The 15,249-nt window shown below is 32.9% G+C and overlaps 1 protein-coding gene across 2 annotated transcripts in view; it reads left to right on the top strand.

The window, feature by feature from the left end:
- The window catches only part of LOC138323518 (dynein axonemal heavy chain 3-like), a 55,996-nt gene extending 42,206 nt beyond the window's left edge, over positions 1-13,790 (top strand). Inside the window, exons 59-73 of one of the 2 annotated variants that reach the window (XM_069268171.1) lie at positions 29-43; positions 2,770-2,927; positions 3,224-3,591; positions 4,056-4,172; positions 4,753-4,843; positions 5,218-5,324; positions 7,703-7,846; positions 8,110-8,273; positions 8,784-8,937; positions 9,117-9,245; positions 9,606-9,871; positions 10,285-10,373; positions 10,658-10,779; positions 10,920-11,009; positions 11,546-13,790. In XM_069268171.1, the coding sequence (XP_069124272.1) occupies positions 29-43; positions 2,770-2,927; positions 3,224-3,591; positions 4,056-4,172; positions 4,753-4,843; positions 5,218-5,324; positions 7,703-7,846; positions 8,110-8,273; positions 8,784-8,937; positions 9,117-9,245; positions 9,606-9,871; positions 10,285-10,373; positions 10,658-10,779; positions 10,920-11,009; positions 11,546-11,752 (2,221 nt within the window). In that variant the 3' untranslated portion in view covers positions 11,753-13,790. The remainder of the gene's footprint in view (positions 1-28; positions 44-2,769; positions 2,928-3,223; positions 3,592-4,055; positions 4,173-4,752; positions 4,844-5,217; positions 5,325-7,702; positions 7,847-8,109; positions 8,274-8,783; positions 8,938-9,116; positions 9,246-9,605; positions 9,872-10,284; positions 10,374-10,657; positions 10,780-10,919; positions 11,010-11,545) is intronic. The other variant, XM_069268172.1, reaches the window with a different exon arrangement.
- Positions 13,791-15,249: the final 1,459 nt, after the last annotated feature.

Below are 15,249 nucleotides of genomic sequence, written 5' to 3'. Positions count from 1 at the left end.
CGTTATATTGTTGATGTACTTGTTACAGGTATAATCCCAGAGTGTAAGCACAATGTATATAGACAACTCTAATGGGTTCAAATCTGCAAGATAATCAGTGCAGTTGTACTCTAGATATCCTCAATCAAATGTCTGGTTATACAGTAAATAAGTTACTGAATCATTTTAATTAGCAAATAAGTTCACTGATTCAATTTATTCAGTAAATCAATTTTACTGAGTCATTTTAATCAGCAAATAAATTAACTGATTCATTTCATTAATTCAATTTATTTAGCAAATACGTTTTACTGATTCAATTTATTCAGCAAAAAAATTTACTAATTCAATTTGTGCAGCAAATAAATACATTGATGTCTACCAGTTTTATTGCTGTTCAAATTAATCAAGTTTATATAATTAGTCACATTGCATGTGAATCAAGGTAGAAGCACAGACATTTGGTTGAAAATATTGCTACTCGAGTAATATTCTACATTGACATAGTTCTTTCTTCAATATTAGAAACTATATTTCGTTATGAAAATAGCACAATGTATCTCATTGCATGAATAAGCTGGCTTTATTAAATGATAATTGCATAGTCTTATTAAATGATAATGCATAGACTAAACCTATCTATATAGGCTGAACCTTGTTATTTTGAGTTTGGTTGGGAAAAAACACCAGTTGTCAGAATTGAAGAGACTTTCAACTGGACATAACTTAGTATCAAACAAAGGCAAGTTTGATCTAGAAACATTTTATGCTTATTCAATTCAATATAAATGAATTCAAAAGTTCTCCATAATAACTTTAAGCTTAAACTCAAAATTATAGGGTTCAACTCTGATTCAGTGACCAGATCATTTTATATTATATTAAATATCTTAATATCATCAGCTTCATAAAGCTGATTTACTGCAATGAGATGATAGATATGTGTAGACAGAGAGGCGGGTATTGGTTCTTGAATGTTAGCCATTCTGTCATATGTAGAGTAAGTTGAGATCTTTAGTAACTTTTAGCCCCATGCCAGATTAGCTTGGTTTTCCGGTTTTGAGATCATGACTAAAACATATGCTGATGATATACATTTAACAGATGAAGTCATATAGATGTTGCCTGTATAATTATGTTTCATAAAAAAATTAATTAATGGGAATTTATGATTTTATGATTGTTTTATTCAAAGAATATCAAAACTTGAAAACCAAATTTAAACATAGACTAGAAAATAATCGCGACTAGATATGTACTTTTGATAATTGTATGACCAATAAAATGATGTGATTATCAAACAGGTGATTAGCTGTGTGAGTATTTGTTAGTAAATCTGAACTTTCCAAAGAGTTTCAATGATCCATGAAAAGATTCCAAATTTTTAATTACCACCCGGTAATACATTACTTTTCTTCATTTTTGACAGTTTATAAAAGTCATGACTTCACGAGAAAAATATATATATTAAAACACTCGGTTCTTCCGTAAGATTGCAATTTTCCTGTTGATAATCACATGGTTCTGCGGAATCGATGTTAGAAGTCTTTTTGATATTCAAATGGTTTATTCTACTATAAGACTCGGTGTCTTTGATAGTAGGAAGACTGGAATCAGCAACGTTTTTAGGTATAAGTTTAAATCCTAGTTTTGATATCTTTAGAAGTAGATACTGTCAGTACTTATATTTATTTACTTTTTTTTCAATCTTTAAAATGTGATCAACTTCTGAATCAATTGAAGATTTGATAACTGTGCATTTTTTATAGTTTATTAACACCTTTCTGCAAAAGATTTTTTAAGTTGGGATTTCACTAGTCTTACACTTTGGTTCATATTTGAAATTATTTGTTGTAATTTAAATAAAACATTTTTACATAAATAAAAAAAAATACCAGTAGCTGAATTTTAAGATGATTTCATTCGTTGAATCATCATGCAAACTAAATTTTACCATAACTAAATAGTTATTTATTTACCAATGAAAGAACTGATTGTTAGGGCTTTATAATAAGGTCAATATTTAAATGGATGTTTTTGTAATATAAAGGACAATTATTTATATAACGTTAATCATTTTTATAACTGTAAATATTTTTATAACATGTTTGACGTGAAAACATGAAAAAAATAGAAAAGATAAACTTAGAATCGTCTAGCCAGTTATCGTGTACAGAAGGAGAGAAATGATTGCTTATGTATATTGTTGTATGCAGAAAGTCACATTCTCCTTATCTAACATGACTTTCCATTAGATCTCTTGTCCCTATAAATACAATCGATCAACCTGCTCATAAATTGGATAGTATCATTAATTATTGCTGTATATAGTTTCAAATGTAAATCTTTAGATAGTTTTTATTTAAAGCCAAGTATGAATAAATACATCATATAGTTGTTTCATGTACATGAGCATGGCATGAGTTGGACTTAGGGCTAAAAAATGTGTCATTGGAATAATAGCCTATGACTGAACTGAAAGTTTTCATTTATTTCAGTACTGATGTTGAAGAATAATGAATTAAAATGTTAAAGATGCTCCACTGCCGACAGAGCATAGTTACTGAAGAAAAGTACTAAATCGTCTGCTCAAGTTTTTGATAAAGAAAAAATACCATTTGTTAGCAGTGGGGCATCTTTAACTCATTCATCCCTGAAGACATATTTAGACTTTTCCAAAACAAAATTTAGGACAGTCCATTATGAAATTTCAGCTTGAATGAGTTAATGCCATAAAAATTATTCTAGACTTGATTACTAAGCACCTTTCATTATTATTTACAATAACAGAGGTCGTATAGACGAGGATGTATGGCGTTTCCTGTTGACTGGAGGTGTAGCGCTGGAGAACCCGCACCCGAACCCCGCACCAGAGTGGCTCGGTGACAAATCATGGGGAGAGTTAGTACGTGCTAGCAACCTACCCAACATGAAAGGACTCTACCAACGTACGTATCTAGCAATGCAGAACAACAAAACATGATCAGTCTCCAGGGAAGGGGCTTGTGATAGAAAAACAAAAGATGTCAATTATAAGTATTTATAACGTATTGGCTTCATCTGTGCTTTACTTTATTTCGTTCTTATTAATTTAAACTGAATATAATATTTAGAGAATAATATTAGTTTCTATGACATTTACATTAAGTTCAAATGTTAAATAAGATTTAATCATTGAACAAATTCTTCTGCTTTAAAAGCAAATTGAATCTACAGTGTCAGTAAAGGATTGTTTTCACTTCAGATGTGCAAGATAACATTGGAGAATGGAAGAAGATGTACGACTCACCAACACCTCAGACTCACAAATACCCCAGTCCCTTTGACACCCTTAGGGGCATGTTTAAGATGGTGGTACTGAGATGTCTAAGACCAGACAAAATCATCCCTGCTGTGCAGAATTTCATTGTGGAAAATCTAGGTCAGTCCTACATTGAACCTCCGACCTTTGACCTGGCAGGGTCATTCAGAGACTCCAACTGCTGTGCTCCGTTGATCTTCGTACTGTCTCCTGGAGCCGATCCCATGATGGCCCTGCTCAAGTTTGGTGAGAGTAAAGGATACTCAACTGCGGCTGGAACGATCCAGACCATTTCACTTGGTCAGGGACAGGTAAGGGAGATCACTCAAATATTGATTAAGAAATGCTCAGTTGAGATATTTGTATGCTTTAACAAATATATAGATGGAAGAACACACGATCTATCAAAATTTGTTAATGTCCTATTATCCATATGATTAATTGTGAAGAATTTTTGAGCAAAAGTTTTGTACAATGTATGTTAAAGTTGGCTGTCGTGTTCGTATAATCTTTAGAATTACGTTAAAATGACTGACTGTTTACTACCATGATAAAATGTCAGAAATGATAAACAAGTACATATAATTTCCAGTACCCACTGAACTTTATCTGTTAATTGAAACATTTTAAGAACAATATGGAAAAAAAATGTATAAAGACTTCATTATTAAGATTTTTGCAATAAAAAGGAACATATTAAGAACAATATGGAATACTTGCTTTCATGGAAATAATGACATACCAAGATGACACAGACCTTAATATTGTGTTCCAGGGTCCGATAGCAGCAGGTATGATAGACAAAGCCATACAGAACGGCTCGTGGGTGGTGCTACAGAACTGTCACTTGGCTACCAGCTGGATGCCAAAGCTTGAGAAGATCTGTGAGGAAGTAAGTGACAGACAAAGAATCATAATAATAGCAGCAAAGTTAAATGCAAAAACCTAGTAGATAATTATACTATTAGGAAAACTAAATGTCAAAACCTAGTATATAATTATACTATTAGGGAAATGTCAAAAACCTAGTAGATAATTATAATATTAGCAAATTTGAATGTGAAAAACCTAGTAGATAACTATAATATAAGCAAAGTTGAATATCAAAAACCTAGTAGAGAATTACAATAGAGATATTTATGTCAACTTCTGTGAAATACAAAGAGATAATGAAGTAAGTTACAATACAAGAAAAAGTGACCAAGGAAATTTTATGAATACAGTAAAACACGTTTATACGTTTATGCTTACAATGGATTCCTGGTTATAACGTAGTGATTTTGATTACCTGTCAATGTTCCTATAAAATATCTGTTATATAGTGTATAACGAATTAGGCTTATTACGAAGCAATCTTATTTGTCCTTGGAGCTTCCTTTTAACCAGCGTTTACTGTAACAATATATAATATTGATATTTTGTTTAATGAACTATTAATGCAAGTTTTTCATTACCACTTTTTTCTGTTTTAGGTAATTGTACCTGAAGTTACTAACACAGAATTCCGTTTGTGGCTGACCAGCTACCCATCAGAACAATTTCCAGTATCTATACTTCAGAACGGTAACTATATTATTATGCACGTGATATAAAGATATTATGTTAACTAAATATATACTGCCATAAGTTCATTGTAGAAAACATGCAATTTTTTCTATTTATTCTGCTTATTTACAACTTTTGAGCAGTTATTTCAAAATAATTAATTAATTGATGAAATTAGGAAATATACTTGAAACATTTGTAGACAAGTGCAGTCCAATATGAAAGAGCGATTTTGACGTTGGCCTTCATAAAGGTCATAGGTCAAAATGACTTTTTTAAACGTTATTCTGTACACCAACATGATAAGATTATTTTACTGAATTGTATTTATAATGTTTCAGTTCGTTAAATATCCCGGATTGTATAACTTAAATTTCATCATTCCTTTTTAGGCGTGAAGATGACAAACGAACCCCCAAAAGGTCTGAGAGCCAACCTTCTACGGTCATACCTCAACGATCCTATATCAGATGAGTCGTTCTTTGGTGGTTGTAACAAGGTGGGTGTTATGTTGACAAGTCTAACCATTTTCGTCGTCTATGAAATATGATAGATCTAGGTTGCTATTTAGTTTCGGTAACTACATATTATATGAGATATATGTTTATGTTGTTATTTAGTTTCGAATGTTTTATACATACCTGTTCGTTGTTCATTACAGCCTGTAATTTTGTAATATTGTTCTTGTTCATTGCACCTGTTCATTGTTGTATATACTGTTCATTGTTCATTACAGCCTGTAAATTGTTGTAATACTGTCATTGTTCATTACAGCTGTAATTGTTGTATATACTGTTCATGTTCATTACAGCCTGTAAATTGTTGTATATACCTGTTCATTGTTCATTACAGCCTGTAAATTGTTGTATATACTTGTCCATTGTTCATTACAGCCTGTAAATTGTTGTATATCCTGTTCATTGTTCATTACAGCCTGTAAATTGTTGTATATACCTGTTCATTGTTCATTACAGCCTGTAAATTGTTGTATATACTTGTCATTGTTCATTACAGCCTGTAAATTGTTGTATATACTTGTCCATTGTTCATTACAGCCTGTAAATTGTTGTATATACTTGTTCATTGTTCATTACAGCCTGTAAATTGTTGTATATACCTGTTCATTGTTCATTACAGCCTGTAAATTGTTGTATATATTGTTCATTACAGCCTGTAAATTGTTGTATATACCTGTTCGTTGTTCATTACAGCCTGTAAATTGTTGTACATACCTGTTCGTTGTTCATTACAGCCTGTAAATTGTTGTACATACCTGTTCATTGTTCATTACAGCCTGTAAATTGTTGTACATACCTGTTCATTGTTCATTACAGCCTGTAAATTGTTGTACATACCTGTTCATTGTTCATTACAGCCTGTAAATTGTTGTACATACTTGTCCATTGTTCATTACAGCTTGTAAATTGTTGTACATACTTGTCCATTGTTCATTACAGCCTGTAAATTGTTGTATATGCCTGTTCATTGTTCATTACAGCCTGTAAATTGTTGTATATACCTGTTCATTGTTCATTACAGCCTGTAAATTGTTGTATATACCTGTTCATTGTTCATTACAGCCTGTAAATTGTTGTGTACATACTGCTTGTTCATTACCTGTTGTTGTCATACGCCTGTTATAATTGTTGTACATACTTGTCCATTGTTCATTACAGCCTGTAAATTGTTGTATATGCCTGTTCATTGTTCATTACAGCCTGTAAATTGTTGTATATGCCTGTTCATTGTTCATTACAGCCTGTAAATTTTGTATATACCTGTTGTTCATTACAGCCTGTAAATTGTTGTATATACCTGTTCATTACAGCCTGTAAATTGTTGTACATACTTGTCCATTGTTCATTACAGCCTGTAAATTGCCTGTTCATTGTTCATTACAGCCTGTAAATTGTTGTATATACCTGTTCATTGTTCATTACAGCCTGCCTGTATTTTCATTACAGCCTGTAAATTGTTGTATATACCTGTTCATTGTTCATTACAGCCTGTAAATTGTTGTACATACTTGTCCATTGTTCATTACAGCCTGTAAATTGTTGTATATGTTCTTGTTCATTCAGCCTGTAATTGTGTAACTGTTCATTGTTCATGTTTTTGTATATACATTGTTCATTACAGCCTTGTTGTATATACCTGTTCATTGTTCATTACAGCCTGTAAATTGTTGTATATACCTGTCATTGTTCATTACAGCCTGTAAATTGTTGTATATACCTGTTCATTGTTCATTACAGCCTGTAAATTGTTGTACATACCTGTTCGTTGTTCATTACAGCCTGTAAATTGTTGTACATACCTGTTCATTGTTCATTACAGCCTGTAAATTGTTGTACATACCTGTTCATTGTTCATTACAGCCTGTAAATTGTTGTACATACCTGTTCATTGTTCATTACAGCCTGTAAATTCCATAAGATGTTGTTATACCTGTTCATTGTTCATTACAGCCTGTAAATTGTTGTATATACCTGTTCATTGTTCATTACAGCCTGTAAATTGTTGTATATACCTGTTCATTGTTCATTACAGCCTGTAAATTGCTGTATATACCTGTTCATTGTTCATTACAGCCTGTAAATTGTTGTACATACCTGTTCTTGTTCATTGCAGCCTGTAAATTGTTGTATATACCTGTTCATTGTTCATTACAGCCTGTAAATTGTTGTATATACCTGTTCATTGTTCATTACAGCCTGTAAATTGTTGTATATACCTGTTCATTGTTCATTACAGCATGTAAATTGCTGTATATACCTGTTCATTGTTCATTACAGCCTGTAAATTGCTGTATATACCTGTTCATTGTTCATTACAGCCTGTAAATTGTTGTACATACCTGTCCATTGTTCATTACAGCCTGTGAAATTCCATAAGATGTTGTTTGGACTGTCATTCTTCCATGCCATGGTGCAAGAGCGCAGGAAATTTGGTCCCCTAGGATGGAATATTCCTTATGAGTTCAACGAATCAGATCTCCGTATCAGTCTTAGACAGATGTTGGTATGTATTATAGAGAATATTAATAAAGGAGGGGAGCCTCATCATTTAGATGTTTGAACTACATGTACACGATGTTGATTGTATCATGCTGACATATATATTGTCTATGTAACATTTCGGTAACTGACTTCATAGGTAAAATGCTTTTGACCACGTCTTCTTATGAAGTTATATGTTATGTCGAAAAGGAGGCCTGATTTTATTCCACGTTTTATTATTGAGCTGTAGAAGGCTGTATTTATATTTGTTTGTTGATATTGTAGATGTTCCTGAACGATTACGAGGAACTGCCCCTGCCTGCTCTCACCTATCTCACTGGCCAGTGTAACTATGGTGGTCGTGTAACTGATGATAAAGATCGACGACTCCTTGTCTCTATCCTCTCTATCTTCTTCACAGAGGAAATCATCACAAACAAGGATTACAAGTATGTGTGTTATACTCCTTCTGAAACAACAATCAGAAACAAGTTATCATTATTATTAGCCCAGCACCAGGAAAGGATGGACATTCACAATTTTGCTAATTGCTTGTCCTACTTCATTTTGTCCATGCTGTATCTCATACCAAATTTAGATGTAACAGATTAATGTAGACAGGCTATTTAATTCAGGATATTTTTTGTGTATCAAAATAATTTCACTGTATTCTACATTTTAAACTTTGTAAAAATTGTTATGTAATTTCATCTCTTGTTTGTTTGAATTTTGTTAAGAGCTCGTCATTTGAGATTTTACTTTGTGTTTCCAGTATCACATGTTTTGAAATATTAAATAAATTGAATTTTAATGTTAATGTTTCTTTTTTTAAATGATCTACGTTGCATAGCTGTTTAGTAATTTGTCAATTGAAGCCAGAGTAGAATGTTTAGTAACCTGAAATATTGTTGCTATGAGTTCTTCAGAAGGGCAGTAAAAATGAGTTGTTTTTTTTGTAGGTTTTCCCCTAGTGGACTTTATTATGCTCCTGAGGAGGGCGAGCACCAGACTTACATTGACTACATCAGAACCCTGCCCATCAACCCTAACCCAGAGGTGTTTGGACTGCACGAGAACGCGGACATCAGCAAAGACAATCAGGAAACACAACTGGTAAGTATTCATCAGTGTTTAAATGTGTCATATTCGAAATGAATGTTTCCAATGAAAATTATGTAAAGAACAGACTTATGTATACATGTATATTATTTTATCTTTTGTTATCAATTTTCCTTATTATTCTTGTGTTTTGTAAATGAAGTAATGAGTTATATTGTTTGCTTCCTTTCCAGCTATTTGATAACATCCTGCTTACACTGCCAAGGCAGCAGAGCAAGGGAGGTAAATCTACTGCCTCAGTCATCCAAGATCTCTCTGTTGATATTCTCGGCAAGTTGCCTGCCGACTTTGATTTGGAACATGTAAGTAAACATTAAATGTATTTTGTGTAATATTCTGAATTACTATAAATGTAGTACTACTTATTTTAGAATTTTTCGCTCTGTCTGTGAAATGCTAATTCCTGCACAGCACTAAATTTTGCAAGAGGGCATTTTCAAAATGCGCTAATCTTTATCCGTGCTAATAAATCATAATTTACAGTTATTTACTTTTGCGCTAATATAAGTACAGTTTATATTATAATTTCATAATGTTTGGTATTCTAATTTGATATTTTGATGTTATACACTTCTTGGAATTGCCTTGTTTGATTTTGTTATCAAAGTCTGCATGCCATATGGACTAAATATGATTATCATTAATGTGTTTTTGGTTGACAGGTGATCAAAAAGTACCCAGTTGTGTACAACGAATCCATGAACACTGTGCTTCGTCAGGAACTTATCCGATTTAATCGCCTGACTAAAGTGGTACGAATCTCCCTCATCAATCTTCAAAAGGCCATTAAGGGATTGGTGCTCATGTCCTCAGACCTAGAAGAGGTGTTCCAGAGCATGCTCAATGGCAAAGTGCCAGCAGTTTGGGCATCAAAGTCCTACCCCTCTCTGAAACCATTGGGAAGCTACATCAATGATCTCCTGGCGCGGTAAGAATCTGTTTCCTCTTCATTATAGAGGAATAATTTATTTTGCATTTTGCATACTGTTAAGAGCTAGGATGATTCGAGGAGATATGTAATGTTTTGTGGTGGAGGAAAGCTGCATTGAGTACTTTGAGTAAAATCAGAGACCTACACCCAGTACATGGTTAATTGCTCCACATGGGTTATGAACTCGCGACCTAAAGGTGGGGTACTAATGGCAGACTTTCAAAAACAGTGAACACACAGCCATTGATTCACCATCTATACCTTTGAATCAGGGTTCTGCCTTTTAGGCTTTGATTATTTTGATTATAAAAGATCTGCAACTCCTCAGGATATATATATGATTTGCAATTCGAAATTTTATAAATCAGTACGTTTATATGATGGAAAATTTCCCTTTGTTATTTCTACAGTTTGAAGTTCTTCAGTGAATGGATAGAAGTGGGTATACCACCTACATTCTGGCTGTCCGGATTCTACTTCACCCAGTCCTTCCTCACAGGTATACTATTTTCAGGGTTTGTTGATATTCTAATGTAATGTTACCTTGATTTACAACACGCGAATTTAACTGAAGAATCATTGAACATTTATTATACTAGATAAAAAAGACAAATCTGTATTGACTTTTTCTCAGTTCTGAACTGTTCTTTGTCCTGGACTGTTTCCGTGTCCTGGAGTTTCCCATTGTCGTGGACAGTTTCCCTTGTCTTGGATTGTTTCCCAGTTGTCTGTTGTTGTTTTTGTATACGTTTCACGGAATGTTACTGATTCTCTTTGTTTTAGGTGTATCTCAGAATTATGCCAGGAAATACACCATCCCTATTGATGCTGTTGGCTTTGAGTTTGAAGTGACAAAAGAAGAGAAAGAAATGTCAGAAAAGCCAGAGGATGGAGCTTTTGTTTATGTAAGATTTTAACGATTCTTATTCACAAACATTGGTTTCAAAGTATTATTTCTTTTATTGATAGTAAATTCTGAACATTACCGTCAAGTTTATATTTACAATGAAAAAGGTTAATGATAAATGTTCTGTTCTGATTTCAGGGATTGTTCTTAGAAGGCTCTCGCTGGGACCGTGAAAAAATGGTGTTAGGAGAATCATTACCCAAGATTCTTTTCGACCCTATGCCTGTGGTATCCTTTTTAAAGTCAAATGATCGTGCTTTTAACTTTCACTCAATATTTTATGAGATTTTTGTGAAGATTAATTTAAAGTTCTCACTTTTCAGCAGTAATGGTTCAAATTACTGTATTTATAATTACCTTGATGTTCATTGCCGGTGAATTGTAACCTTGGGCTTGAAGAAGACAAATATTCTGAGAATTGAAAAATAGTCCTAGATTTGAACAACTATCTTTGCCTTTGAGTTGAATGATAGAATGGTATTGGAATTGAGAGATACTAGAAGTTAAAATGGATAAATGGTGTATGTTTGATTTCAGTCTTTAAAAGCACTTTTGTGTCACTTAATACCACAGTTCTGTTTTAGACCTTGTTTTGAGAAGGCTTAACTAAAACGACAAATGAACTGTAGTATTGAAGACCTTGGAGGTGACAGAAGCTTTTTTTAACATGACTAAGGGTAGTATAAGCTTTTATTTACGTAAGATTTGATAATTTACCCAGTATATTTATCACGAAAATGTATTTCCTTAACCCAAACTTCCAGATCTGGCTAAAACCAAATCGTATGGACAAATTTGCCAAGAAGAATTCTTACTCCTGTCCTGTGTACAAGACGAGTGCCAGACGTGGTGTACTATCAACTACTGGTCATTCCACTAACTTTGTCCTGTTTATAGAGCTTGAGTCAGACCAGACTCCAGACCACTGGATCAACCGAGGCGTGGCCGCTCTATGTCAACTGGATGACTAATGGACAATTCTTGTGTGTTTCCCTGACGTGGTTTGTGTAGACCTTGTATTTACATATATATACTACTGAAGTCGAACTATTTGCCTGATCATTTTGAGAACTGTCTTCTTGGATCTGCTACTTTTATACTGCTGAAAGCATACCATATGGCGGTAACCGAGATAAATATAATTTTGATAACTGTCTCCATGGATTTTATGCCTTCATACTGCTGAAAGTATACCATACGTTGGTAACCGAGGTTTGTGTGAAAAGTTCCTATACATATTTACTGCTGAATTCAAACCTACTGATGGTTATTTTAAAATCCGTCCATAATTTGTTCATACACATATATATACTGCTGAATTCATTCCATATACTGCTGTTAACTTTATTGATAACTTTTATATCATTGATATATTGAACACCAAACATTCCATATGAGTATTATTAGATGTTATTTATTTTGTATGCAATACTTGCTGTTTAATAATCTATGAAGGAAAGAAGCTGAACTGTGATATAACTGAAAGATTTTTTTTATTTGTGAATTAGACCAGGCAAATTATAAATTTTGTGATTTAAGTCGAAGAAGCTTTAAATAAACTGTGATGTAATAAGTTCAGAGTGAGGCTTTTTGAACTGAGAAAGAGGCTAAAGTGTGATGTAATCCAATACAAGGGGCCAATACATTAAAAAGGGGCCAAGACAAAAAGGGGGCCAAGACAAGTGTTTAAGTAATGTTTTATTGTATAGCCAATCGTACAAATATAATAAGTCATAATGATAGGGGATAGCAGATTACATTCTGTATATGAAGGAAACATTGTATACGTTAAAAAAACAATGATTAGTTTCTTTTATATTTATTTTGTCTACATCATGTCTCAATATTTGGCTTTCTTATTTACAAGAAGCAGTCTTTTAACATATTTTAAAGAAAAATGTGTTATTTCATTGATACAATTTGTATATTTTTTGTATTTATTTTTACAGATAATTATGATAATGTGCATTGACTTGTAGCATTCCAATTTCTGTTGTTTTTGCCCGTTTTGTAAGCATTTTTGTGATGTTTCTTTTATAGCATGCCATAATATATAGCTCTTCGAGCATGCCATATATCCTCATGTGTTGTCTAAGTAAACGACGTAGTTACGTGTGTAATAGCGGTGTAAGTCTAGCAGAAAACTAGCTACACAAGACTACCACACTTGTATAGTAGCATACTTATTGTTAATACATGTTAATTTCTGTGAATAACTTTATTAAGACAAATGAATCCGTCCATTAATCAAGTTGAACTCAAAATTGTTATCTTTATATATTTATCGTTTTTGACAATGATATAATTGTTAAGGTCATTGTTTTAAAAAGTCAGTCATTTTGTATATATTCATGTAAACATCTGATGATGTTTAAAAGGGGAGGGAGGGTCGTGTGTTGAGTTTGCCAGTATGTAGTGTACGTGTAGATATTGTTTAATGTATATTCCAACTTGTGATAACAGATTGTTAACTCAATCCTTTGAATTTTCAATGTACGTTAATACTTAACCCAAGTTTACAATACCAAGATATCCATATCAGCATCTATCTAATGTCTAATACATGTGTATCTATATCCTACAATATCTAAACGGCATCAGAGGTGTGTGCCTCATTTCAATAAATACTTATTTTGAAGTGTTTAGTGCAGGGTTTGATACATAAAAATATTTCCAGCAGGTTCATAAATACAGATATAACAGGGTTTTGCTTAAGACTATATTTGAGCCATATTAAACAAAAATATTGACTAAAGATAAAAAAAACAATTAAGTTTAAGAAACGGAATTGGAAAGTGTAAAACATAATGAAACCTTGCTGAAGAAATTTTATTTTTTGTTTGCATTGTGTGCCAAACGTAGGGATATTTTTGTCCCCAAAAGGTCTTTATGCTGAAACAGGAAGTGGCCAAATTGAACCATGCTGCTGCAGATATATAATCCACTACCAACACTTACTTGTGTATATTATTGTTGACTGTGTATCACAATAAATTATTTTGTATGTTTGATTTTCTCTGAAGTTGTTTGTATGCTATATAAACATGATAGTTTGGTTAATTTCACGAGGTATTAAATTTCGCGAATTTGGACGAATCCGCGAATTTAGCAAAATTAAAAACCTCGCTGATATCGGTAACTAGACAGAAATGGAACGGGTATTCATGATCTCATTCAAATTCTATGAACGTTTCATATAATCCCATTGTCATATGAGATTTATAAAATATCAAATGTTTGTCATAGCCCGAAATTTAAAAAAAAAGTAAATAAATAAAAAAATCCTTTACTCAATATATTTTATAATGATATTCTGTGTTTAAAAATATTTTTGCGTTTCGTCTTTATTGCTACCATGCGCTAGATCGTTTCGTTATAATGGCCTAATAGATAGCACAATTGGGTCAACGAGATGCTCTGTACATCGATAGCATATATATGTAGTAATAAACAAATATATTTTATAATCTACTCTTAAAATTATAATGCTATCCTAAAGGAAAAATGGAATGCGTTTTGCTATCCTAAAGGAAAAATGGAATGCGTTTTAAGACAAGCTATACACTGCAAGCATCTGATAGTTTATCCAGAACTGTCTGTACACACGATTGGACATGGAAGTGTCGGAGTCGACAAAAGCTGGTGTGTGGAGACAGTGAAATCAAGAAGGCGGGTACAACGATAACATTTGAAGTATATCGCAGGCCTAGGGATACCAATTTTCATTCAAACGAAAGGACGCCTTTCAGCTTGCACACTGGTAACTCTTAGATGGGATGATTCCTTCTTTAACGTTGTCATCAGTAACTGAAAAAAATCAGCATTTGACACACATCTAAGCCTCTTCAGATTCAACACCACAACCTTCGTATAAGCAGCACAGCGAAAATGTTTGAGTAAATATGTTTCTACACTGTACTTTGTAAGGAAATTGAATACAGTTTGAAGTTTACAATTTGTTATTCATGTGCCCAAATCGCTACAACCAGCTCCAGGCACTACATCGTGCCATCCACCAATATTCCACTTTCTTATGTTGTAAGGTCAACGATGATTGTAGATACTATCTTTTTTATTATAAAACATGGATCATCAACACTGTCTGGTTTGAATGCAAACAAAGCGGACTTGGTTTAGTTTCAAAACTTTGCTGAGTAGCTCGCGGAGAAACATTTGTAATTTTCGATAACCCATCCAAATAATGTACTGAATAAATGGATTGTAAATAAAAATTTACAATACAAAAAAATCTTTTTGTGTGAAACGACCACATATTTTCCTATACTCCTGAAACCTATAGTTATGCTTAAAATCTGGAGATCCATAAAACCCGAGAACATTTAAATAAATATGTCGGGATCTTTACGGGAAAAGTAAAAAAAAGAAAAATAGAACCATTTATCATCTCCTTGACGTATTTCCCCTAGTAACACGAAATAGCAAATGAGTTAAACAAAGATACGAAAGT

Source organism: Argopecten irradians, chromosome 5 (genome assembly GCF_041381155.1).
Source record: "Argopecten irradians isolate NY chromosome 5, Ai_NY, whole genome shotgun sequence".
NCBI classification, from domain to species: Eukaryota; Metazoa; Mollusca; class Bivalvia; order Pectinida; family Pectinidae; genus Argopecten; species Argopecten irradians.
The sequence above is the reverse complement of the archived record's forward strand: the minus strand, read 5'-3'. Positions and strand labels throughout refer to the sequence as shown.